This window comes from Barbus barbus (assembly GCF_936440315.1).
Source record: "Barbus barbus genome assembly, chromosome: 10".
NCBI lineage: Eukaryota > Metazoa > Chordata > Actinopteri > Cypriniformes > Cyprinidae > Barbus > Barbus barbus.
Window position 1 is genome coordinate 18,761,954 of NC_136738.1, and position 24,745 is coordinate 18,786,698.

Sequence of the window (24,745 nt, forward strand, 5' to 3'; positions counted from 1 at the left end):
AATACCTTGTAAATTTGACAGGCTGTACTTTATCGTTAATGCAGCATTGATTGATTTCAAATCCACTCTGCTGGAGTTTAGAGCCAAACCAACAAAAGCAGCGTCACTCTCCAAAGACATCAACACTGCAAAAAGAGTGTGCAAAAAGGAGATTTTAATTTTCATCAAAGGATATTAGGGGTAGATTGCAGTGCTTGTGTGGGAGGATTTATTGCCAAGCTGAAACAGGAATCATGAATTGTCATATTACATTCAGCTGTTTAGCCATAAAACTCACTTATGAAACCACAAGGATATCTTTATATCATTACATGTGCAGATCTTACTAATGCTTCCTGCATGCATTTTCTGCTAAAGAAAGTGGTTTTTACAGTGCCTTGTGTAAAATTCATGAAGATTCCAGCCCCTTCATTCTTCCAGCACCTGAGTTATGGTGTAAAACAGGTCTGGTGGTGAGCTTTATTACTCAGCTTCTGAAGGCTGCAGATGAGAGCTAAATATCAAGCTGAGATCTCAAGCTCAGAGGAAGCAACATTTACCCAGACCCCCCCAGGGACAGGAATCATTCTGTTTGCTACAGACTCCTCACACAGCGGAGGTCAACGTCTAAAAATAAGCCAGGCTTGAGTTACAGTTGAGTTCAGTTCCGAGGAGAAATTACTGGGATATGGGAAGAAATTATAGGGCTTTATGCAGCTGTGAGGCAAACAATAAATAATGCACTGTCAGCTCTGAATACCATTAAACATTTGAAGGTTTCATTAGAAGCAGGTGATATAAGCAGCAGCTGTAACATCACTCAACATGCATCAGTATGTAAATCTAGGAGCTGTACAACAGTGATAAGCAAACAAGCAAGCAATTACAACAGCAACCAGACAGGAGCGTTTGTATGTAGTTGATACAGTAGCAGCAACAACACCACTGAAAGTTAAAGGATACATGTAGGCCTTCTAGTATTCCGGAGGTAAAGAAACAAGAACAGGTTTTTATAAATGTATTATTCAGCGAATGCTGACAAATAACATACTAACATACTCTGTCAAACTTTATTGAACTAATATTCAGTGGAATTCCTACTGAACCAGCAGTGCCTAAAAAAATGCCCAACAGTTTAGTCTGATTCCCCAATGAATGACTCCTCTGAGATGGTTCTTTGGTCATGCTGTAGACCATATTTTGGTACATCACAATGTAGTCCAATTCCTGAACCAGTGACTCTTATAAAAGTGAATCAAGCACATGCAGCCACTGTTTTGTTATTGAAAGATTGTGAGACTTACAAGAAGGTTCTTTATTTTAGAACCTTTAACATCCATGGAACCTTTCAATTCCACAAAAGGTTCTTTATAGTGGAAAAAGGTTCAGTAGATTATTAAAATGTTTTTCACACTATAAGGTTATTTTGGGAACTGTTCCCTTAAAGGTTTCTTAGGGAACCAAACATTTGTATTCTATTGCATTATTGTGAAAATCCCCATTTGGAACCTGGGTCCTTCATCTGATAATATACGCCTGGCCTAGTTGTACAATATGAGTGCTGTTTTATAAAAATAAATTAATTATATCTATTGTTACATTGTTGGTTTGTTCAATAATGTTATTTAATATAATTATTTTAACTGATTTATTTTCAAAATTATAAAAGTCCTGTTGGTATTTAAAGCATTGCATGGCATTGCACTGAAATATAGGCTATTGTTGACCTTTTCATATCTTATCAAAACACAAGGCATACGAGATCTTCTAACCAGACGATTTTTCATATTCCCAAAACTAGATTAAAATCAAAGGGTGATAGGGCCTTTTCTGTGATTGCTCCTGGTTTATGGAACCCTTTTCCAGTGCACAATAAATCTTCCCCATCTGTGAAGATCTGATTGGAGTGAACAGGATTTAATTGTGTTTGTGTGGATGAATGTAATTGCATATATTGTATTCATTATGCTGGAAAGCACTCTGGTCAATGGCAGTTAATATAATTTCTTAAAATATAAAATAGAATTTGTATTTGTCTTTTTATTAATATTTCTTTCTCAAAGGAGGAGTCCGAACTAAAATCATTACAATTCTTTAAGTTTGCAATATTATTTCTCACACTGTAGAAAATATTCACATAAACCAAACAGTTCTTATATAATCATACATAAGTAGGCTCTGAGAGACATTTAGGTTTATGCAAAGCATGAACCTTTATTTTTAACAGTGTGTTCATGTTAACAGTGAACTGGCCAAATCATTGCTGACACCAAGTGAAAGAAGAAGGAAGTGCACACGTAAAGCATTTTCTTTGCATGTCCTTTATACAGAGGGGAAAATGCCCTCTGTATAATGTGAAGCAGGACAGCCGCTAAGCATGTTCCGCTTTTGAAGTTGCCTTTATACATCCAGCTGCTCACAGAAGCAGCATGTAATAATCAATCTCTATGTGTTCCTGTCGGAACGGTTTCACTAGAGCCGTTGGTCCACAGGTGTTTGTTCCAACTGAGCAGGACTCTTGATTTATCTAATTAACTGGTCCTAGTAGGATGAATCAGATGGTGCAGTTTATGATTGCAGCAAACATCTGAGGACAATAGAGCCCCAGAGATGAACAACATTGGAACAAGTGGGATTAGATTCATTTCTAGCAGCTGGTGAGGAAAATCACTTCCTTTCTAAGCCCATAGGAGAGGAAAGGAGAGGCATATGCAGTCTAATCCCGTGAGTATTACTGCCGACAGATATACATTAATGCATCAAGTTAATAAGCTCTATGATTATTAAACCATGGACAGAACAAACCGACAACTCCTTTTTGGCTCTAGTTCGATAACAAAGACACTGGATGCTCTGACATACAGTAATACTAAAACCTAACCAGTGGCAACAGTATAATGTAATAGCCTATAAATAAAAACCTTGTAATATTAGGTATAAATAAAAACCTTGTTAGTAATTTCAATACTGTCTCTGTAAATTGCTGATAAATGTCCAGGCAGGTCTCTGGTCTTCCTACTGGCAATCTGACTACTCACACAAATGCATTTCGGCAGTACATATTTAAAGTCTTTCTTTCATTACTTTGACAAAATTCTCCTTTCAACAGATGTTATCAGAAAGGGAGCACATTTTTCTGAAGTTATGAATGTTTCTGTTCCTCTGAATGTCAATTTTTTATTTTTTTTTCTTCTGTCACCGTTGATATGCTTTTCAAGATTCTGGTTCAGAGTTCCAAATAATCACACAATCGCTGTTGTTCATCAAAAGGCTGTCTCTCACAGAGCACTTCTAAAGACACTCGTCAGGGGGTTTAAGAATCAAACCTGCATTTGACTTTTGATGGCTTCAACGATCGCTCATTGAGATCAATATATTTCCACTTTAGAGAGAGAAATAAATATGGGTTGCTATCATGCTAGACCCAGTGGTTTATCACATCTGTGAAGCTTTTTTCTTTTCCATTCAAACCCCTTTTTGAAAGATTAAGATAGCAATGATTTGAAATTTCATAATTTATATTCAATGAGCATTGATCTGTTTCCTTCTAGTCGGTCTTGCAGGGTGACACCAAGTGCTTGACAAGGTAAGTATGTGAAATAAAGGCTTCACAAAGTGTGTTTCAAATTATCAGAGCAGCTGCACAAAATCAATGCTCTTTAATTATAAATGAGCTCATTAATTGATCTCTTAAAAAAAAAAAAAAGAAAGAGTGTGCCTGTTTCAAGAGCGATGTCAGTGCTCAGGACACATTCAGGTCCCAAACTTTTCAGGTGGTACTGGCTAAATTCCCAGTATATGCATTATTTGATTAAATAATTCAGTTAAATTAATTGATATTAATTCAATTGTTTGATTACATATTGTTTACTGTTCTCATTTAAAGCTTGTATAAACTAATTGAATTCAGTAACAATAATTTCAATAATAATAATAATAATAATGATACAGTTTTCTGATAATGATCAGAAAATGATTAGGGAAAAAAACTATTTCAGATGAAGATGTTGGGTCAACTTCAGTCAAAAATGACAAATGACAAAATAAAATAATGAAATTACATTGAAATCAAATAACAAACTGAACATTTTCACACAGATATTTTTCACTTTCCCATAATATGATTAACATTTGACACAAGATTTCAGTTTAATTGGCCTACAAGAAATTAATTACAGGAAAAAAGCTGCCCGGTGTGGGAAATACATGCTATCTATTTCATGTGCTCTGTAAGATCGTATTTCCACACATATGTTAATATCATTAATTATAGTACCCTAGTAATTACAATGAAATAAAATTCTGTTCAACAAAATAACTATAATTTAATTTTTTTGCACACAACTATAAGCAGCTTTAACAACAAAAGCAAAAACTTCCTATTAGGTGGTTTTGGATGACATCTTGTGGTCGTACCCTTTAGCTGTGCAACTTGATAACTGAGACGAACATGTCCATAAAAGAAAACCTTGTCTGAAGATGTCTTATACAACAGCCAAGTTAAAATGCTCTTTGCCTGCTCAAAATTTAGTGTATATTATGGCTTTTCAGACCCACTTCTGCCCCATGCAATGTAATTATGCCACCTCTGAGCAGCATTAAACAGTCTGCGTAAAAACACCTGTGGCACTTCAGAAGTGCCTCTCTGCCAGCTGTACACTACTGTGTAAATTTGGCATGAGATTTAGAAACAGTCATTTACATAAACCATAAAAGCATGTTGTCAATTATGACTGATATGGATGAAACAAATGCACTTACATTAGACAATAATTTGGTTAAGAAACAATTGAGGACATGTGAACATTATATTATATAGAATGTTAATATGAATGCAATGAAACTTTGTTCTAAAACAAACTAGATTTAATTTGAAATAATAATAATAATAATAATAGGCCTAATAGATCCTTCAGATTAGCATTCAGCTGACAAACCTATAAGCAATGAAGAAAAACTGGTTATGATTGCTGTTGACATGAAGCACTCACTTTAAAAGGTTTCAAAGGCTACTTTATAACAAACTACAAAACCATAGACCTTAGTCAAGGTTGCACCATATTTAATTTTTGACAGGAATGAAAATGAGTTTGTGAGGAACAGAAGTATCCTACAGTGTGTCAAATGGATAGCCTATAACTGTTGAAACAGATCTACTCCGCCATCATCGGATTAACTGTCCTCTGCAATTCAATAACTGTCTGGTTCAGCTCAGCTACCAAATCTGACCTCAGAAGACTACGGAGGGTCCGGACTGCTGAGCGAATCACTGGTACAACCCTCCCTATACTCTCCAAGAACTGTACTTATCCAGAGTGAGCAAAAGGGCTGGCAAAATCACTCTAGACTCCTCGCATCCAGCACACTCCCTCTTTGAACTGTTACCGTCTGGTCGGTGCTACAGAGGTAACGGCCAGACACAGAAACAGTTTCTTCCCTCGAGCAATCCATCTCATGAACACTTGGCAATAATTGTGGAACACACAACACTATTTATACACTTATTTATCTAACACACATACTTAGTCTACATTTCAAATTTGCTCATAATATACCTGTACATACAAAACTGTTTTTTGTAATATACCTGTACATACAACTGTCAATTTTGTTATTCCTTATTTACTTGTTCTATTTTTATTCTTTTATTACCTGTGTTTTTGTCCTGTCACTGTCATTCTGCTGCACTGTGGAGCTTCTGTCACGAAAACAAATTCCTCGGATGTGTGAACATACCTAGCAATAAAGCTCATACTAAATAAATTAAATAAAGCTCATCTCATTCTGAATCTGAATCTGATTCTGAAACCGCTTGGTTATAAGTTAAATGCCCACCAGGTGCCGCCAGATATTTATATTTAGTCATAGTCCCAAAAAAGGGTTGAACTTGATAAACTGATTAGGTTTTGTCTTCTGATTGCCAGTATATCAAAAATGCGGTCGAAATTTGGAAAGCTACATGAGGCTTAAAATGAAATCAGACTTGAGCTGGATTTTCAGCGCAATTTAATCTAATGCAATATGCCATCCTCAAAACAGTGAAACAAATATACATCATTATATACATTAACACAATACATCTTGGCGCATATATTATTATGGCAGTTAGGGATTGTTTTTCGTGCGGGACTCCTCCTGGCTGGTGACGTCACGCAGCTTCTCCTAATGTAAGTGAAGCACTTGAGAGCGAGGCGCGCGCATAACGGTCCACGCTCAGGACACTGACTGCATCTTCAAAAAAAAGTAAGTAGAATTTATATTATATGGCGTTAATTTTTTCACCGGGCTTTTCATCGATTAGTGGTGTATTGCTGTCCTCGTCGCTATCTTCCACTGAGTTGCCACTTTTCTTGTTGAACTCAGCAAACTCACAACTGCTGTTTCTGACACTTCAGATTGAGTTTATGGGCTCGCTGTGTTTGACACTTGAAAGTGGCATGAAATTGAGCTGTGTGAGTGCGTAGGTCTTCTGAATGTCTTCATCTGTTTCCCAGGATTTCACAATCCGTTTCAACTTGTCTGAGGTTGACCCTCCCACAGAAGACAGTCTTTTATCTTATAAAGAATCCTCTGAACCTACTGTTTCTCAGTTTAAAACTTGCATTTAGCCCTAAAAACTGCACGATAACTAGAGAACTGCCAGAACATTTCTTTTGCGCTATTTTTTGGACTGATCAATGTTACTGTAATGCAGATTTTATTAGTAGCCTATCACGACTCAAACCTTCCGGAAACCTCTCATGTCAAACTACTAAGAAGCTCATCTTAAATAATATATACTAGCTCCGCAGAATTAATGTTTAATTAAACAGCCTGAACATGATTTTCTTCCCCCATTTCTCCTCATAAGTCATCTACATACATATTTTGAGATACACGGTAAAATACTTTACAATGAAACATGGTGCAGATAATGTTTTGAACTCTGTCTGGTACATAGGCTAACGTTACTTGACAAAAAAAAGTTTTGTTTGTTTGTTCAATTCGTTTATTTGGTACAGTGTTAAACGTTACCGCAGTATTTAATGAATTAATTTTGTTTAAATATTGTATAAAGCCATGTCACCAAAAAGCAGCTGTCCTGCTTCAAAACTTGTAAGACAAGTTCAGTCCTGAAAACGTCTCTGCTGATGTCTAAAGGTCTATAACAATTACTTTAACAATATGCACAGAGATTCTTTTGACACCGCAGACTGGTGTGTCCTAACCTGAAGGTGTTTGCTATACTATGATGCAATATAAGTTTTGGGAAATTCAGTACATCCTTATTTCACAGGCATTTCCTCTCTATTTCTGAAACAAAAGGTGGAACAATCGGTCTTTCACAGAGCAGATCCTGAAGCCCTATAAATGCACACACACACACACACACACAAAAACAAATAAATAAAAGTGAAATCTGTTTCAAGTCAGGCTGTACACACAACAGCAATTTTAACATGCCATTTTCAGACACATTTTGTTCAGTTCTGAAGAAACAAATCTCTGAAATACTCCACAGATAATTTTCAATATCTCTCATAATTATTTTCATAGCATAACATGACTGCTACCCATTTGCTGGTCATTTAAGTCCATATTTGCTCCTTATACAATGTGAACAGTCCTATAACACTTGGCCTAAGTGACTTTGCTTTCATTAACGGTGAGACTTTGTAGAGATCTACTGGCATTAAACATACTGAAGAGTCCAAACACATAGCATGTATTACCTTGTTGGAGTGATAATCTGCTGGATTACAATAATTAGTATTTTCATAATATGTCAGACTGTTGTGTGAGAGACATTCTCAGTAGGCTACAGCTGGGCATTTTCTCTAAAGGCGCTTCACTGTGTGTGCTTTCTTCCCCAAGGTGGTAGTCATGGAAACCACTGATGTGTATTGCCAGAGAGCCTTTATAGTTCATGATCAGACTTAAGAGGATGCTGAGTTGCACTCAAACACTATCCTACTTTTTATTACTAAAAGCAAGCAATGTTTGATCCTTAAGCTTGCATGCTGCACACATAAAGCAGCTCAAATGGAACTTCTGTTCATAAATGAATAATTCAATCACTTTGTACAATATTTGAAGCAATCATTGGATAACATAAGTTGTTGCTGAAAAATAAAATGAAATCAATAGAAGTGTAATAATTAACATTAAAAAAGAAAAACGTAGCAACTTTGATCTCAGGCTATATAGGCGATTAATTGTATAAACCTTCATAGAGACCAAGGCCTTTTGTTCTCTGTTAGTGTTCAAGAGAATGTCACGAATACTGTAGACGTGTCTGGACAAGAACAAATATTTCTGCCCTTATTAGCCTTACTTTAAGACATGTAGTGACAAAGTGTGGAATCTCTTAGGTTTAGGAAAAGTGGAATGAGGCCATAAAACTGAAATTTGCCTTGATTTTAGACCGATATGGAAAGTGTTGTACGAGTTGGTCTACAATGGCTAATCTTACGCGGATTAAATTACTGATTAATACTGAATGAAAAAAATTATCACAGTCAACCGCGTGTAATCCTTGTTTACGAATGCTTGTTCTTAATCAAAAAAGAACTGTTAAATAGCTGTTAATTAACATTAGAAAAAAATTATGTTCTTTAGAAAATATTTGAGAACTGAAGATTTTTTTGAAGAATTACACTTACGAATATTCTTATAAATGTCTTGGGTCCAATTCTCACTATTAACAAACCATTAACTACAACTTTTTACTTCAGTAAACTTAATTTGCTGCTTATTAATAGTTAGTAAGGTAGTTGTTAAATTTAGGTATTAGGTTGGATTAGGGATGTAGAATATGGTCATGCCAAATATGTGCTTTATAATTACTAATAAACAGTCATTATGTTAATAATAGGCATGCTAACAAGCAAGTTAATAGTGAGAATTGGTCCCTATACTAAACTGTTACCCAAATTTGCTTAAAGAATCAATTCAGCGGGAATTAAAAAAGCAAACTTATTATGTTCTTTCACCTTTACTTTTTGACAGATATTATGGAAGGCCATAGATCTCTCACACTGAAGCAAACATGGGAAGAAAAACTTGAGACAAGACGTGGAGATCAGTAGCAATACATGCCATGGCTGCCCATCGCATTCGATCATCGAACAACAACGCTGTGCTTCCTCGCTGCAGATCTGAGGGTACTCTCATCGATCTCAGTGAAGGAGTGTCAGAGGCCACCCTTACAAATGTTAAAGGTTTCCTTTCTTATTTTCACCTCACAATCACTATACTGTTAACTTCTAGTTTTACCCTCATTCACTTTTTTTTCTTAACAGTGCCTTCACCTAGTGCCTTGCGACTGGATACTACTGCCTCATTTGGAGCTGTCAGGGAAGTGATTGCCATTAAGGATTACTGTCCGTCCAGCTTTACCACACTCAGGTTCTCAAAGGGAGACTGTCTTTATGTTATAGACACATCGGGTGGAGAGTGGTGGTATGCACACAACAGCAAAGAGATGGGATACATCCCAGCTGCTTACGTCCAGCCGATCAATTATCGAGATTCCACGTTCAGTGATAGCGGCATGATTGACAGCCAAAGTGACATTTCTGAGGGAGTGAAAGAAATGGATATCTCTGGGGAGTGGACGGGGTCCGCCAAAACCACAGAATCTAGAAATGACAGTCCTTTTGATAATAAACGGATGTCAACTAACCCTTTCCTAAATGGCACACTGCAAGGCACCCTTGACCAAAACAGCAATCAGAATTCAGAAAAGGCTTTGTGTTTTGGTAATCTGTCACCTCCAATCTCAAACACCAGCAGCACTATTAATATTCATGGTTTTGAAAGTGGGCTGTGTGACACAAAAAGTATTAGCCATGGCTCAGGAATTGGCCCAAATTTTCGCAGAGACAATCCATTTTTTAGGAGCAAGCGCTGCTACAGCATGTCAGAACTGTCTGTCCTACAGTCCCTGTCTGATGGGAATCAAGGTTCTTTGAGTTTTTTTGGTGGCATGAAGTCACCTAAACCTGAGCATTATCAAAGTAGAGAGGATTTCAAAACAGCATGGCTAAATCACCGTAAACTTACACGATCCTGCCATGACCTGGACTCCATTGGACAAAACCCAGGTTGGGGCCAAACCCAGCCAATAGAGGCCAACATTGTGTGCAACCTGGACAGTTCTGGTGGTGCCGTGGAGCTGCCAAATACCAGTATCAGTATACATATTCCTGAGGGTCACGTTGCACCGGGTGAGACTCAACAGATATCAATGAAGGCCCTTCTGGACCCACCGTTGGAGCTTAACAATGATAGATGTACAACCGTAAGTCCAGTGGTAGAAGTAAAACTCAGTAACATGGAAACCAAGACCCCAGTCGCTTTAGAGATGAAGGTGTCTGTTGTAGTGAAGATAGAGAGCCGCAAAACCACAGAGGTGGTGTGTGTGAGAAGCGACTTCAAGGAAGGTCCGTATGTCCCGATTCCACATGTATACATGTATGGAGACACAGTTCAAGTGACTCTGGACAATTTAGAGCCTTGCATGTATGTCTCTGTAGTTGCCCAAGCACAAACAATGGCCCCATACAACACAGTCTGGGAACATGTCGTAAAAAAGGTCACTCTTGGGGTATACGGGCCAAAGCACATCCATCCATCCTTCAAGGCAGTGGTGGCCATTTTTGGCCATGACTGTGCCCCAAAGACGTTGCTGGTGAGTGACGCAAAAAAGCACTCACAGTCAACTCCACCTGTCATCCTCCAACTCTGGGGAAAGCACCAGTTTGTACTAACAAAACCTCAAGACCTTCAGGTTGATGTGTATTCGAACATGTCCAATTTTGAAGTGAGAGCCAATGAACAGGCAAGAACCATGAGGGGATTTCAGATCAAACTTGGCAAAGTGGCCCGCCTCATCTACATGATCGCAGCACGCGATTCAACTGATATTTCAGACTTTACTTTGCGTATTCAGGTCAAGGATGATAAGGACTGTATCTTGGCCCAATTTTGCACTCAGACCCCAACCCCACCACCAAAAACAAGCACAAGAAGCTCCGTTCAAAGGCGCTTCCTCAAGAAAAAGGAAGTGAACAAAATCATACTGTCTCCTCTTGCAGCGACTGCAAAGTACCCTGTGTTTCAGGACAGACTAGTGAAAAACCTAAAATTTGCTAAGTTTCTGAAAACTGTTGTAAGACAGTCCAAAAGCCTGTATTTGCTAGAGTATCTTAAAGTTGACGTAGTGGCCCTTTTGAGTGAAGAAAAAATAAAACTTAAAGGACATCTATGGACCAAAGAATGGTACATTGGATACTACCATGGAAGAATTGGGTTGGTGCATGCAAAAAACATTCTAATCATGGGAAAAGTGAAACCTGTTCATTTCAAAGGGCCTGATCTTACAACCATAATCCTTTTAGAGCAGCTCCTAAAGCCCTGCATGTGCCTGACGTACATCTACGCATCTGTGCGGACAATACTGATGGAAAACGTGGCAAGTTGGAGAGTGTTTGCCGACGCTTTGGGCTACGTCAATCTGCCTCTGGAACATTTCTGTCGGACAGAGGCAGAAAGTGAGCCTGAAAAAGTGGCTTCTGTTCTTGAGAAGCTCAAGGAAGACTGCAACGCAGCTGAGGGCAAGGAGAGGAAGTCTTTTCAGAAGGAACTCATGAAGGTAAGCTCTGACATGGAAGTAGATCTGTACTGGGAGCACCTTTATAGAAACCACTTTTAAAAGGTATATAAAATGCTATTGGAGGTTTTCTTAAAACTGACAACCCGATAATCATTTTAATGTAATGGCTAGTAACTGATAAATGGCCAGTTTTAAAAATTTATAATATATATATATATATATATTTTTTAAATAAATTAAAAATGTATCTTATTTATATTTGGTCATACACATTCACTAATTCATTATTTATAAGGCTTGCAACTGTAAAGAGAGACGAGAGAAGAGTGACTTTTTGAAAGTTAACAAGTTAAAATTCTGAAAGTCAACAACAGAAATATATCCTACTTAAAATACAAAAAATGCCATTACTGAAAAAAGAAAAATTTTATAAAACTGCATGCAATTTCCAGATAGTATAGTATGAATAGTATGAATTTAAATTAAAGGTTTTTAACATTTAAATTAAAATGTTTGGTGTAAGACAGAGTTTGACCTTGCTGGTGTGATTGGAGGATTTACTCCAATCTTTTCAGTTTTGCAAATGAACAGATTTGTATGAATTAAACTGAATAATATATGATTTCTCTAGTTGATACCAGAACGTGTCAAATAAATATTTCATAACGTTACTCAAAGCATTTGTCACAAACACTTAAGACTCAAAGCAAAGACCAAAGTGCCAACTTATTTGCAGAACACCACCAGCTACCCACTTTAACATGCTATCCTGAATCAAAACAACAATATATGCTAAATAGACTGACTGAAAAACATTCAATCTCTCACACAAAACCTAATCTCTCTCATTTAGTCTATATTACAATGATGGATTTTGAAAAACATTGTCAACATGCAGCAACACAGACCATATGAAGCATGCGCAGACATGCACAAGTTTAGGTAATACAGGCACTAGACTAAAATAACAATGAGCTGACATAACATGCTTGAAACACCATATTAGAGTGTGATTGAAATTATGATATTGAAAATATACATACATCATGTAGACTATGCCCTTGACATAATCATTGAAGTGAAGCAGGCTAAATGCATGTCAGTGTCAGGTATATACGTTTGTGTTAGACTATGAACTAAAATTAGGAAGGGTCATCTGTGACCGTCTCAAACTTGAAAATGCCAGAAGATATGAACATGTTTAAGGAAAATCTTAATTGTGCAGATGTTGATCATGATGATCTACACAGAAGCATCAAATGTGGAACAAGAGACGCCCTAAATTACACAAACCCCCCTCACCTACAAATCCATTGCCAGGAGATTGCTAACAGACATGCATCTGCAATTCTCTTCACATCTAAATGAAGTACTTGCATTTTCTGCATAGAGAAGAATTAGCATTTTAGAGCAATGGGTTCCCTCTGGAATTTCTAAGAGGTTTTTGATTTATGAATAAAATTAGGTCTGTGGTTAACATTACATGAAGAGACCTTCCTGTTTTGTACTACAAAATAAATTACACCGCGTCAAATGTGAATATTGAAACCCATTAGAAATTCCCTTAAGAATCCGTGGTGAATTAATCTTTTGGGCTGGCCTACAAATTGACATCATGACTGAACAGCATTAGAGAACTTTGTAATTCCATTTTTAATCAGTAAAAGTTCCAGCTGTAATGCTTTCATGAGAAGGGTTTTTTTTTTCTTTGAGTTTTTGATTCCTCTGTATCCTCCCATTTCCTTTAGCTATTGTTAGAGCAGAAGAGCGGCCCTGTATAAACTGTCAGTGATTTCTGACAATAGTTTATAAACAGAAAACAGAATTGTCAGCTTATATAAAAGGAAATCACAAGAGGCAGGCAAGAGAGAAGGTCATAAAGGAGAAGTACTATCATAAAATCAGAAGAGGAATTCAAAATAAGAAACATATAATTTAGTTTTCTGCCCTACTGTCTTAATAATGTAAGCTGCATCTTGCTGTGATTATGTCTAGTGAGCTCAACAGTGTTCAAGTGAATGACTAATTCACAAGTTATGTTTTATGAATTTAAAGAGTTCCTGCACTGATTAACTGATTGGTAGATCATGATGCTAACAATACTAGTCAATTAGATTGACTGATTAAAAATCTACACATGCTTTCTTTTTTTGCATGTGCCAACGTGCCAATGTTTTGTCAAACATACTTTAGTAAAAAATAATTATGGGCGTCAATTAAAAAGCCTCTTCTCAGATATGATTTATTTCAATTTTTTGATTTGATGTGCAGATGTCTTGTTATTTGATGCAGCATTCTTACAGACATTTTGGAGGTGTCTAAAGGAGCAATGAATAGAACAAAACAATGAAACCAGCTTTGGCATATTTGTCGGTAAAATAATGAAATGATCAAAACATCATTAAATTAATAATTTGCTTTTCTCATTAAATTTACAATTAATAAAAACATTGCTGCTAATTTCTCACCCGTTGAAAGATTAACTTGAAGCTAATAGTTCCGCTTGCCACACTTGACTTCATTTGAGGTATTAACAGTTGGTTCAGGATTCTTTGATAGTCAAAAGTCTGAGCAGACAGGGTGTAGATTTAGTTTGGCTTTCTTTTACTACTGTGTCTCTGTAGGGTTTACTTAATAAGTTCCTGACTGTGACAGGGGTGAGACACCTCAGGAAACAGGTGCACATGAAAGGCTTTATCTTTCTTTGGCTAATGCACACAATCAGTGTGTACACAGTGTGATACATTCACACACAATACACGTCTTTTTCACTTTCCTCTAGACAGTAAGTGGCACAGTAAGTCATCCTGATCACGATTCTTTTAGCACTGCCTAATGTACAAGTCAAAGACATACCTTCCTGTTTGTTTGTAGAGGTAGCATCTTTGACAAGAGGGAAGCCATCCAAGACTCCCGCTATCTCATTGCTCTGTTTGGAGCCAGACCATTAACAGGTCTTCTGGGGCATCAGCGCCGTATTCCTCCCCCTCTAAGCAGACTTCCTGTCATTCCAAACATTCCAAGTCATGGAACTGGAATCAGAGATTAGTGGGTTCAGGGCGTGTAGCTTTTTACTGATTTTGTGTGTGTATGTGCATTTAAACATATTTGAGCGAATGAAGAACACCTGCATTTTTGACTACTTTATATTTGAAAACTTAATTGTAGAAAGATTGATTGATAAAGCAAGCACTAAGAAAGTGTAAATGTCACATGTCGTCATCATCAGATAAGAGTTTCAGACATTTTGTAGATCAGTGAACGTCATATATTCACAAGGTGCAGTGAACGTAAGTCCTTATTCAGTTTTTTTAAATGTCATGCCAAACTCTCAGGAGAGAAAGGAAGGTCACGTTAATAAGACAGAACACTTGCCAACAGAACGGCCGGATATTCCTCCCTAACATTTCCCTTGTCCAAGGGGCCCAGAGTCACTCTCATTATATTGTGCTCACAGGAGCATGCACGTCGCTTCCTGCATATCACCACATTTATCAAAGCACCCGGCTTGATGACTTTGAGCTCTGGATTGGTCTGGACCTTCTGAGGCAGTGCTTAGAAAACTACTGACGCTATCTCAGTTTTGTAGTTTGTGTTGTTGTGTACTCTTGTTAAAGTTTACTAATTAGAACAGGCTTTACTTTACCACTGAGAGGGGGGCACTTTTTAAAAGTATGTGAGATTATGAAGGCAGATATCAACAACAGGACACAACTCTACAAAGAACTAACTTTAGAAGATTTGATTTGAAGGCTATTTGCACAGAACTTCAATGTCATATTTTGTGGTAAATCATTGTAACTAGGGATGCACGTGTATTAAAATTATGTCCGAGGCTGATATACTGCTAATTATTTTTTATGTTACAGCTGACAGTGATAGCCAAAAAATGGTCGATATTTAAATTCTTAATTAAAAATAAAACAATAAAAGCTAAAATAGTTGCAAATGTTACAAGACAATTTAGGCATGATTACATTATAATTTACACTATAAAAAATGATATTCTTTTTAAAAATAGATTCATTTAGTTATTGTTCACCCAAAAATAAAAATTCTGTTATTATTTACTCTATACCTATTCCATATTATTATTATTTTATGTGGAATTCAAAAGATGTTTTGTTTTATTTATTTATTTTTTGAAAGCCAGATATCCAGTTTTTGAATCCACTGATTTTCATTGTATAGATAAAAGCAGTTGAAACAATGTTCAAAATATCTTCTTTTAAGAAAGTAAGTCATAAAAGTTTGGAAAACATCAGGACGAGTAAATGACAGAATATTCTTTTTTGGGTGAAGTATCCCATTAACAGCATAATTAAATTATTAATCCAAGCAAGTGTTAGACAATCCTGAATGTAAAAAAGAAAGAATGCACACTTAATTTTCCATAATAAACAAAAAGGAAATCCCATATGTGCATCCCACTATAACAAGTATTAGACATGGTTAGGCCTCTCCCTGAAGTCATATTTCTGAGTAGGAATTCATTACTAATCATTATGATTTTTTTGACATTACAAAACTGACATTTGGGATTTAAATGTAGCATTATTCAATTTGTGACAAACACAGTGACATAAAGCAGAGTTGTGATCTTTGCATTGTGGCTTGGTGATGATAAACTCATGGTCTGACTGTATCTGTCATTCAGGCTCTTCTGAAGATGGACTGTCAGGGCCTGGTGGCACGGCTGGTCATGGACTTTGTGCTGTTAACTACAGCAGTGGAGGTGGCGGGTCGCTGGAGGGAGCTCGCTGAGAGACTGGCTAAAGTGTCCCAGCAGCAGATGGAAGCATATGAAGCTCCACACAGAGACAGCAAGGGACAACTGGACAGTGAGGTAAAACAAACACTGAAAGCATTAAAGGAAATAGTTCACCGAAACCTGAATATTTTGTCAACATTCACTCACCCTCATTCTTCCAAACCTGTATGACTTTATTTCTTCAGTGGAACACAAGAATTGTTTCATGCAATGAAAGTGAATGATGACTGAAAATATCAGTCTGCGTAACGTCTTATTTCATGCTTCACAGAAGAAATAATATCATTTAAGTTTGGAACAACATGAGGGTGAGTCAATGATGTTTCTACTACGTTTTTGTACGTTCTTGTAGAGTTGGATTAGTGGTGGACCTTCATGCTTAAAACAATACATATTTTATGTTTTTGTATGAATCACATCATACAAATTCATACAGAAAATACTTAATTAAGCCACCTTGTAAAATACTTTTTCTCATGTGGTCAGGTTGGAAAAGAAGTGTCAAGTCTGTTTGCACAGTTTACACAGCGTTTAGTACACATTGAAAAGCTTATGACGTTGCTCAAGTTGTAGACCAGTGACAGTATGGACTGTGCAAAAAAAAACACAGACAGAGTATGTAAACATAAAGTTACAAAAGAACAACGTAAAGAACAACGTCCAAGTGAGATGGGCGAGAGAGATGGTAACTGACCACAAACCCACAAGTCATGAGTTCTGTGTTTGCATCCAGCTCAGAAGAGGAACATAAATGTTCTACTAACAATTGATGAGATTATGAGCTTCCTCTTGGGATTGGATTTACTGGCTTAGAATATTTGCACACATTCACTCTTTATGGAGCATACAGATTGGGTACAGATTGGGTATAATCTTTTTAGGAAACTAAATTGAGGGTGCATAAATGTCACATTCATGCAGGTTTTACATGTCAAACTTAAATCTTTACATTTTTTCTTTTGTGAAGGCCATGTGGAAACCTGCCTATGACTTCCTGGTCACATGGGCAGCCCAGATTGGGGACAGTTACAGGGATGTGATTCAGGAACTTCACACTGGATTGGACAAAATGAAGAACCCCATTACCAAACGCTGGAGGCACATCACAGGCTCCCTCATCCTTGTCAACTGTCTGGATCTCCTACGGAGCTCCGCTTTCAGCCCCTGCTCTCAAGATGACTGCGCCATATAAAGACTGCCTATCACCTGACTTTTACAAGATCCAGATACACCTGATTTCAATTTTATTAATTGTATTGTTTTTAATATTCTTAAAAGCACTTATACAGTATGTTTGCACAATAGATTTGTTGCACATTAAATTATTGAACCAAATTACTGAAAAGTGTAGGCCTACTGCTGATGTTTTAATACAAGCAAAGGTCTCCATCTCATGTAAAACTTTAATGTAAAATAAGATGTGCTTGTTCAGATTTTTTTATTCATTGCATATCATCATGATTTTATACTTGTAAATTTTTGCACAAAAGATACACTTTTACATACGTCTACATTTTTCACTAATACTATAACAGTCTTACTCTTTTATGTTTTGTTTTGTTTTGTGATGCCAACTACTGTATGCTAAACTGCCTGTTTTACTTTGCTCTAAGTGTCTTATCATTTATGTTGTTTAGTTTTAAGTAGCCTTATGTTTTTATAAGTGAAAGTAAATGTTAGAATAAAAAGTCAAATGGAAAAATAAAACATTATCAGCTTAATAAAGAGATACACCTCATATGATGGGATCACTTAGTCCACTCTTCCATCAGCACACGTTGGCCTACAACTAAAGCATCTAATCATCCGTTTGCAGAAATTAAAAGATTTACTCAGCATTAATTTGGGACGCTGGAGCTGGAACATTTGTCTTTTGACCATTTTAGTGTTAGTATTGTTATTTAAACGTCTACTCTCCTCGCTTTGTTAATAAGTTCCGGATAAACTCCCGTTTATATTTTTGGAACACTCGTATTGAAATAGTAATGTAACTTTAAATTATGGCGCGAAAATTTTAATTTACAGTTCAAGGATTTTAACTACAATGTGCAGCGGAAGTCGAAACTTTTTACGCATGCTTCTAGTATCCCTCGTTCAGGTGCGTACGACGGAGTTTGTTGTGTCTTGATAAGAATGTAGGCCTACTATCAAAGATTTCTGACAAAATAATTGATTCTTGCTTGATGTTGATGTAAATGGCTTTAATTTGTGCCGAATATACGAAGCAGAAAAAATATTTATATTGAATTTAGTACAAAATAATTGAGTAAAAAAAATTATGTAATAAATCATATATTTAAGTATTATGTGGAAACCAAATGTTGAAAATATACCTTGTGGAAACTAAAAATGCTGTCATAGCTAACAGCTGTGCTGTTTTTATATATATATTCATTTATTGTGCAGATTCTAGGATACTGTTCTGTCATAAATTTTATTATACATTAACCTGACATGCTGAAAATAATCTTACATTTCTGTCCACCTTTCCTTCAAAGAGCTTATGTATCAAGTTGGCTTTAACTCTCACATCTGTAAGAGGTAATTGAGTGTAGATGGCATGTCCTTGATAGGATGACTGTGTGACAAAACTGACTCAAATTAATCTGGTTGCAGCCAAAGTTTAACATTGAAAATTATTGTAAGTTCGACGTTTTTCTTGCTGTGTTCACTGAGAGTTTTACAAACTTGCGGTGTGAGAATTCCAGTCTTATCACTCCAACATAATTTTTCTCACTGCTTGACAGGCTCTCCCAACAAAAATTATGACCAGTGTAAACAGTCATCACTGTGGGTCTTACAAAAATATGCTTACATCTTGCCCTAGACATGCAGACAGCATAGTTCACATCACAAGCCTTTCATCAGTACCCTCTCTCACTCTCTGGGGAGAACCCTGGACTACCGACAAAAATCTGAAAGATGTAGGTGTGTGTGTGTGTGTGTGTGTGTGTGTGTACAATATAATGAACATGTACAGTCAACTGTGAAGATTTTATACAGTTGTAACTGGTATTCTGCAGATACAGTCAAGCAAGTGTGTGTTTATGAATGTGTCTGTGTTTGCTGTGATATGCCATAAATAAACTGTGTTCCTTCTCAGGTCAGTGAGCACTGGAGTTTTTTCTCCTCAGTTGTTGAGGAAGACAAAGACAAATGGCCTGCCTCAGTACATTGCTTAATTTTTCTTTCTCTCCATGCTAATGCTAAAAAAGAATAGTGTTTTGAAATATTCTACAAATAGTCAGCAGTTCATGATTGAATGTTACATTCTGAGTCATTTTACTGCCTAAATAGGTAAATGGGAAACTAAAAAATAAGGCCAGTTCCTCATTTCTCCTGTAACATTTCCATCACACATCTACCACCTAGTGGACACAGTTAATATAAAGGACAAAGTTTTACTCGGTGTAAAAGACAATCCCTTGAAACAACCGAATATAGCTGTGTGTTGTCAAACTTAGCAAATGTTGATTGAATAATAGCTTTAAATCTAACATTAACGATTGTTGTCATATGTTTTAAGATAGGACGTCCATGAGTTTTTTGTTAGTAGCCTAGTAGCTCTTAGTTCTTTTAACTGATTAAAGTTTGGACAATTCTTGTAATTTTTCAGTCTATAATTAAGCATGTTTTTATTACAGCAAAAGTGTAGTAACCATATTTTTTGGGGCATTGATTACCATTTGCATAACCATAGTTTTACTACAAATATCATGGTAAAACTATGGGTTAGTGTAGCAAGACCATGGTCAATTTGTGTTTACCATGGTTTAACTATAGTAACCATGTTTTTTAGGTTTTATGTGTAGTAAAGCCATGGTTAATTTCCGTAAGGGATGATAGTTTACCTAACTGTAACAGCATTTATCCCTGATTTGTAATACGTTGGTGTATTGATTTGTCAAAAGTAGCTACTTGCATTGACGTTTCCTTTAAAAAAAAAAACAAAAAAAAACACGGATATAGAAAAAAAATGAGTACCTACTATAGACGCCAGATGGCGATATATATTAAAAAATAGCTACATTGTAAGTCAGGGACGACTAAATTTATATGAGAAATATAACGTTTGAAAAAAAGATTTTAGCCAGACGATTTACCAAACTACCTTTTCCGGTCAGAGTTAGTAGGCTTTTTTAAGGATTTCTGGTGAGGTGTGGAAATATTAGCAACCTATTTAAATGATTTCAGTGAGGTGTGAAATTGTGTGTCTGAAATTTAAAGTTTTTCCTTACGTGTTACAGGTCAAATCGGTACAATCTCGTTGACGCACCATAGTTTCTGTTCGAATGTCTCCCTCCACGAAAATTAGAGAACACTATAACCTGTGCACAGACTGCTGAGGGGAGTTATGTGGCAAGCCAATTAATCCTTTAAACTAACTACTATCTATCCTATATCTGTACTATAGGCTACTAGAACTTATTTTACTAGGGCTAAGTTACTAGAACTTATTTTTATTACTTCAGGATAATTTTAAATATCACTAATAGGTATAGCCCACTATAATTATTTAAAAACTACCAACCACAGTGGCCAGCAAGGGTACAATGGGGCCACTTTAAGGGAAATGTGGTTTCCCTTAAAAATAGTGTATGATTGCATAATATATATATATATGTGTGTTTTATTGAAACAACACATTTTTGTGGAAAAATAAAAGTCTGTTTTGTTTAAAAATCTTATAACTGTATGAGGTGACCAGGGAGGGCCTTTTTGCCCCACACTCAGGGTAAAACGCATTGGACTAAGGGCAGTATTGATAAAAAAAAATACTTTAGCTAAAGTGTTTTGCATAACATGTAAGTTAATAATTGTTTGTAACATTTTCTGGTTAATTTGATAAATAAAATAAATTATTTTGATTAATAAACATACTGCCATTAAAATGTTAATTTAAAAAATACTATATATACAGTGGTGGCCAAAATTATTAGAACACTAGTATTTTCACCAGCTAAAAAAAATGTTTTTTAGTCAGTTATTTCTATATTTTGCTGTAGTGTGTCAGTAGGAAATATCAGTTTGCATTTTCTAACATTCATTGTGTCATTAATTGTAATAATCCAGTGAGATTTTTGTTTGCACAAGGAGCCTAATAACAGCCAGTGCTCCACACAGAGATCAGATCTCATCATCATCCAGTCTGTCTGGAATGACATGAAGAAACAGAACAAACTGAGACAGATCCAGAATAAAACCGTGGCAATGGCTTCAATATGCTACAAGAAACCTATACCTGCAAAGCTACAGTACTGTTAAAAGTTTAAGGCACTTGTGAAAAAATACTGTAAAATGAGAATGAACTGGTTTGAATGGCTATACTGCAGAGCAATTACTGTATGTCATAAAATATAAATGTCACTGTCATTTGATGGTGGATGTGGTAAATAAGCTGCCAGCGAACAATTGATTGAAGTCACTGAAAACAATAGTTTTGAGAATATGGTTGAGATCGCGAATATGAGTCAGATGCTGACCCTGATAGCACATACATCTCGGACACGTCTATTTTACATCTACATTTACATCTGCAAGACGTATTTTTTAGGGTGTTTGCTCATCTGCAATACGTCTATAGGACGTTTCCTTTTAGATGTCAAATAGACGTCTATTAGATGTCTTTAAGATGTTTATGATTTAGAATGTATGTAAAACTGACATCTTACAGACGTCTGTCAGACGTTTGTAGACCGCAGATGCTTTCCAGATCAAGAGATCTTTAACAGACGTCTTGCAGTACGTGTGCTATCTGGGGAATGTACTGTTGAATGGTAATGGTGATGGTACAATCATCTGCTCAAATTGAACCCTTCTAAGTTTCAAAAGGTAACAAAATATGCTTTATTTAATTCTTCTGTAATGGTTCTTAAAATTTCAAGAGAGTTTTTTGAGAGTTTTTTGCTCTTGCAGCAGTTAGAGATTCATCTGTGCTGGATATATAGGTCCGGGTCGCTAAAGACCCGAAAATGTAAGAGTGATTGGCGAAAAACATTCATGCATTTAAGGGCTAAATAAACACTTGGTGTGACCATCCTTTGAGTTTAAAGCAGCTTTTGCCCTAGGTGCACTTGCGCATAGAGTTTTTCAGCTTTGCAGGTAGGTTTCTTGAAGCATCTCAGAGACGTTGCCACAGTACTTCTGGATTTAGTCTGTCTCAGTTTCTTCATGAAGAGATCTGAACTCTGTGGAGCACTGGCTGTTGTGCAAACAAAAATCTCACTGCATTATTACAATTAATGGCCAAATGAATGTTTGGACATGTAAACTGATATTTCCTACTGACACACTAGAGCAAAAGATAGAAATAGCTGACTTAAACCCATTTTTAGCTGGTGAAATTACTGTTCTAATAATTTTGACCAGCACTAGCCTATATATGCTATGATTAATTTCATATTTAAGTAATGGGCCTTATATTTAATGAAAAATAAAAAGATAGACTACACAGGACTACTTACAACTGTTTAAAAAATAAATAAAGTAACAAAAATGTATAGGACTAGGTCGTTTAAGGAATAGTGAGCTTGCCATAAGAGGGGTTTGTTTTTCAGTTTTCACATGAAATGCGGGCGGAGTTTCTCCAGTGTGAGGAGCAGCTGCTGCAGGGCCACTGCTGGCTTCCATTCATTCGCTTGTGTCCATCACCGCATGAGTAGACGCCTTCATCTTATGCCTAGAAGAGATTTCTGATCACATTCATTCATCGCTAATGTGGACGAGCGCCGTCAGGCGGGATCAGTTTGCGGTGGTAATATTGATGTGAGCTGTTACTGCGGAGACTCTCCGCTCATACAGGAGTGTTTTCCGACCACAAGCTGATCTCACGCGCACTGCAATGATCGCTTCATCACATCCAGTCTGAATCTGGTCGAATCTCTAGTGCCGAGGGGACTGCACTGGGTTTACTCCTGCAGACGAGGAGATCAAAATGGGGAACAGTTTCTCCAACATATCTGCGTTTCAATCTCTCCATATAGTGATGCTTGGCTTGGACTCCGCAGGGAAGACCACGGTCCTTTACAGACTGAAATTCAACGAGTTTGTCAACACTGTGCCTACAATAGGATTCAACACGGAAAAAATTAAACTGAGTAACGGCACGGCCAAAGGAATAAGCTGTCATTTTTGGGACGTTGGTGGGCAGGAGAAACTCCGGCCCTTGTGGAAATCTTACAGTAGATGCACGGATGGCATTATTTATGTGGTGGACTCTGTAGACGTGGATCGACTGGAGGAGGCCAAGACAGAGCTGCATAAAGTCACTAAATTCGCTGAAAACCAAGGAACGCCGCTGTTGGTCATAGCTAATAAACAGGACCTGCCAAAATCTCTGTCTGTGGCGGATATAGAGAAGCAGCTGGCGCTCCAAGAGCTCACGCCTGCCACTACATACCACATCCAACCGGCCTGTGCCATTATCGGCGAGGGGCTTCACGAAGGCATGGACAAACTGTACGAAATGATAGTCAAACGACGAAAAAGCCTCAAACAGAAGAAAAAGCGATAACTCTCTCTTCAAAGCCTGCACCTGCCTTTTTCGCTGGGTTTGCCATTTCAACGTTGCACTGTTGACATTCATCTGAATGGTTGTTTGTTGTCGAGTTGGATTTATGTTGCATGTGATCGTGATGGCGCAGGTGAACCAAAACAATGGAAATGATTTGTTTAATATAAAAGGGCTGGTCCTTAAATTAATTTGCATAGCCTGGTCATCCGTTTGAAGGAGTTCTCTACTGAAGCACTGTGAAAAACGCTGTAACATTTCATGGAATGCTTGATATCTTATTTTGACTCTTATGGAACATAGAGTGAACTTCTAAGAACTTTATCAAGAACTGTATAGAATCCCAGAATGAAACTGGGGTTTGAGGACCTTGTAATTGACAAAATTACTGTAATTTCAGTGGGCCTGAGTGAGTATGAGGCCTCATGAAGACGTCTAGATTTACAGGAACTCTGAAGAACACAAGTGATGGACTATAGGCATTGCCTGTGACACAGTCCACCTCTAAGCACTTTTTTTCTTACCAAGATAGTGTACAACACTGTAGATCAGATATTAGACTGTCAGTGTATTACAAAGTCGAGATGAATCCTGAAGTATTTTTAAAGTATTAAAATGCGTGTTAAAGCAAACACCTTATCTCATGTTATATATATATATATATATAAATAACTTACAAATTTTTGTACAAACAGTGTGTGTTTTGGATAGCCATACCTTCTTTGTTATATTAGCTTAAGAGAATATGCCCCCTTTCCAGACATGCTGACAATGATGTCTTTCTATCCCATATAACTCTAGGGTTTCATCCCAAGAGGAAAGAAATGGTCAGCCTATACAAAAACCCTCATTTAAAAAAACTGGCTAGTCATGTACAGCCACAATTATA

The 24,745-nt window shown here is 36.8% G+C and overlaps 2 protein-coding genes across 2 annotated transcripts; both read left to right on the top strand.

Annotated features, from left to right (window-relative positions):
- Positions 1–6,143: 6,143 nt before the first annotated feature.
- sh3bp4 (SH3-domain binding protein 4) lies at positions 6,144–19,447 on the top strand. Its single transcript, XM_079426556.1, has 5 exons — positions 6,144–6,222; positions 8,968–9,179; positions 9,261–11,614; positions 16,233–16,421; positions 17,314–19,447. The coding sequence occupies exons 2-5, from the start codon at positions 9,059–9,061 to the stop codon at positions 17,536–17,538; spliced, it is 2,889 nt and encodes a 962-aa protein (XP_079282682.1). The 5' UTR covers positions 6,144–6,222; positions 8,968–9,058; the 3' UTR covers positions 17,539–19,447.
- A 3,533-nt stretch (positions 19,448–22,980) lies between these two features.
- On the top strand, positions 22,981–24,479 carry arl4cb (ADP-ribosylation factor-like 4Cb). Its single transcript, XM_079427811.1, has one exon. The coding sequence runs from the start codon at positions 23,281–23,283 to the stop codon at positions 23,857–23,859; it is 579 nt and encodes a 192-aa protein (XP_079283937.1). The 5' UTR covers positions 22,981–23,280; the 3' UTR covers positions 23,860–24,479.
- The last annotated feature ends 266 nt before the right edge of the window (positions 24,480–24,745 follow it).

What these genes read in the sequence shown, in the direction of transcription:
- sh3bp4 (XM_079426556.1), top strand. Translation starts at nt 9,059, where the DNA reads ATGGCTGCCCATCGCATTCGATCATCGAACAACAACGCTGTGCTTCCT. An exon ending in CACCCTTACAAATGTTAAAG is followed by an intron (nt 9,180 to 9,260) that starts GTTTCCTTTCTT and finishes TTTTCTTAACAG; the next exon opens with TGCCTTCACCTAGTGCCTTG. An exon ending in AGGGACAACTGGACAGTGAG is followed by an intron (nt 16,422 to 17,313) that starts GTAAAACAAACA and finishes TCTTTTGTGAAG; the next exon opens with GCCATGTGGAAACCTGCCTA.
- arl4cb (XM_079427811.1), top strand. Translation starts at nt 23,281, where the DNA reads ATGGGGAACAGTTTCTCCAACATATCTGCGTTTCAATCTCTCCATATA.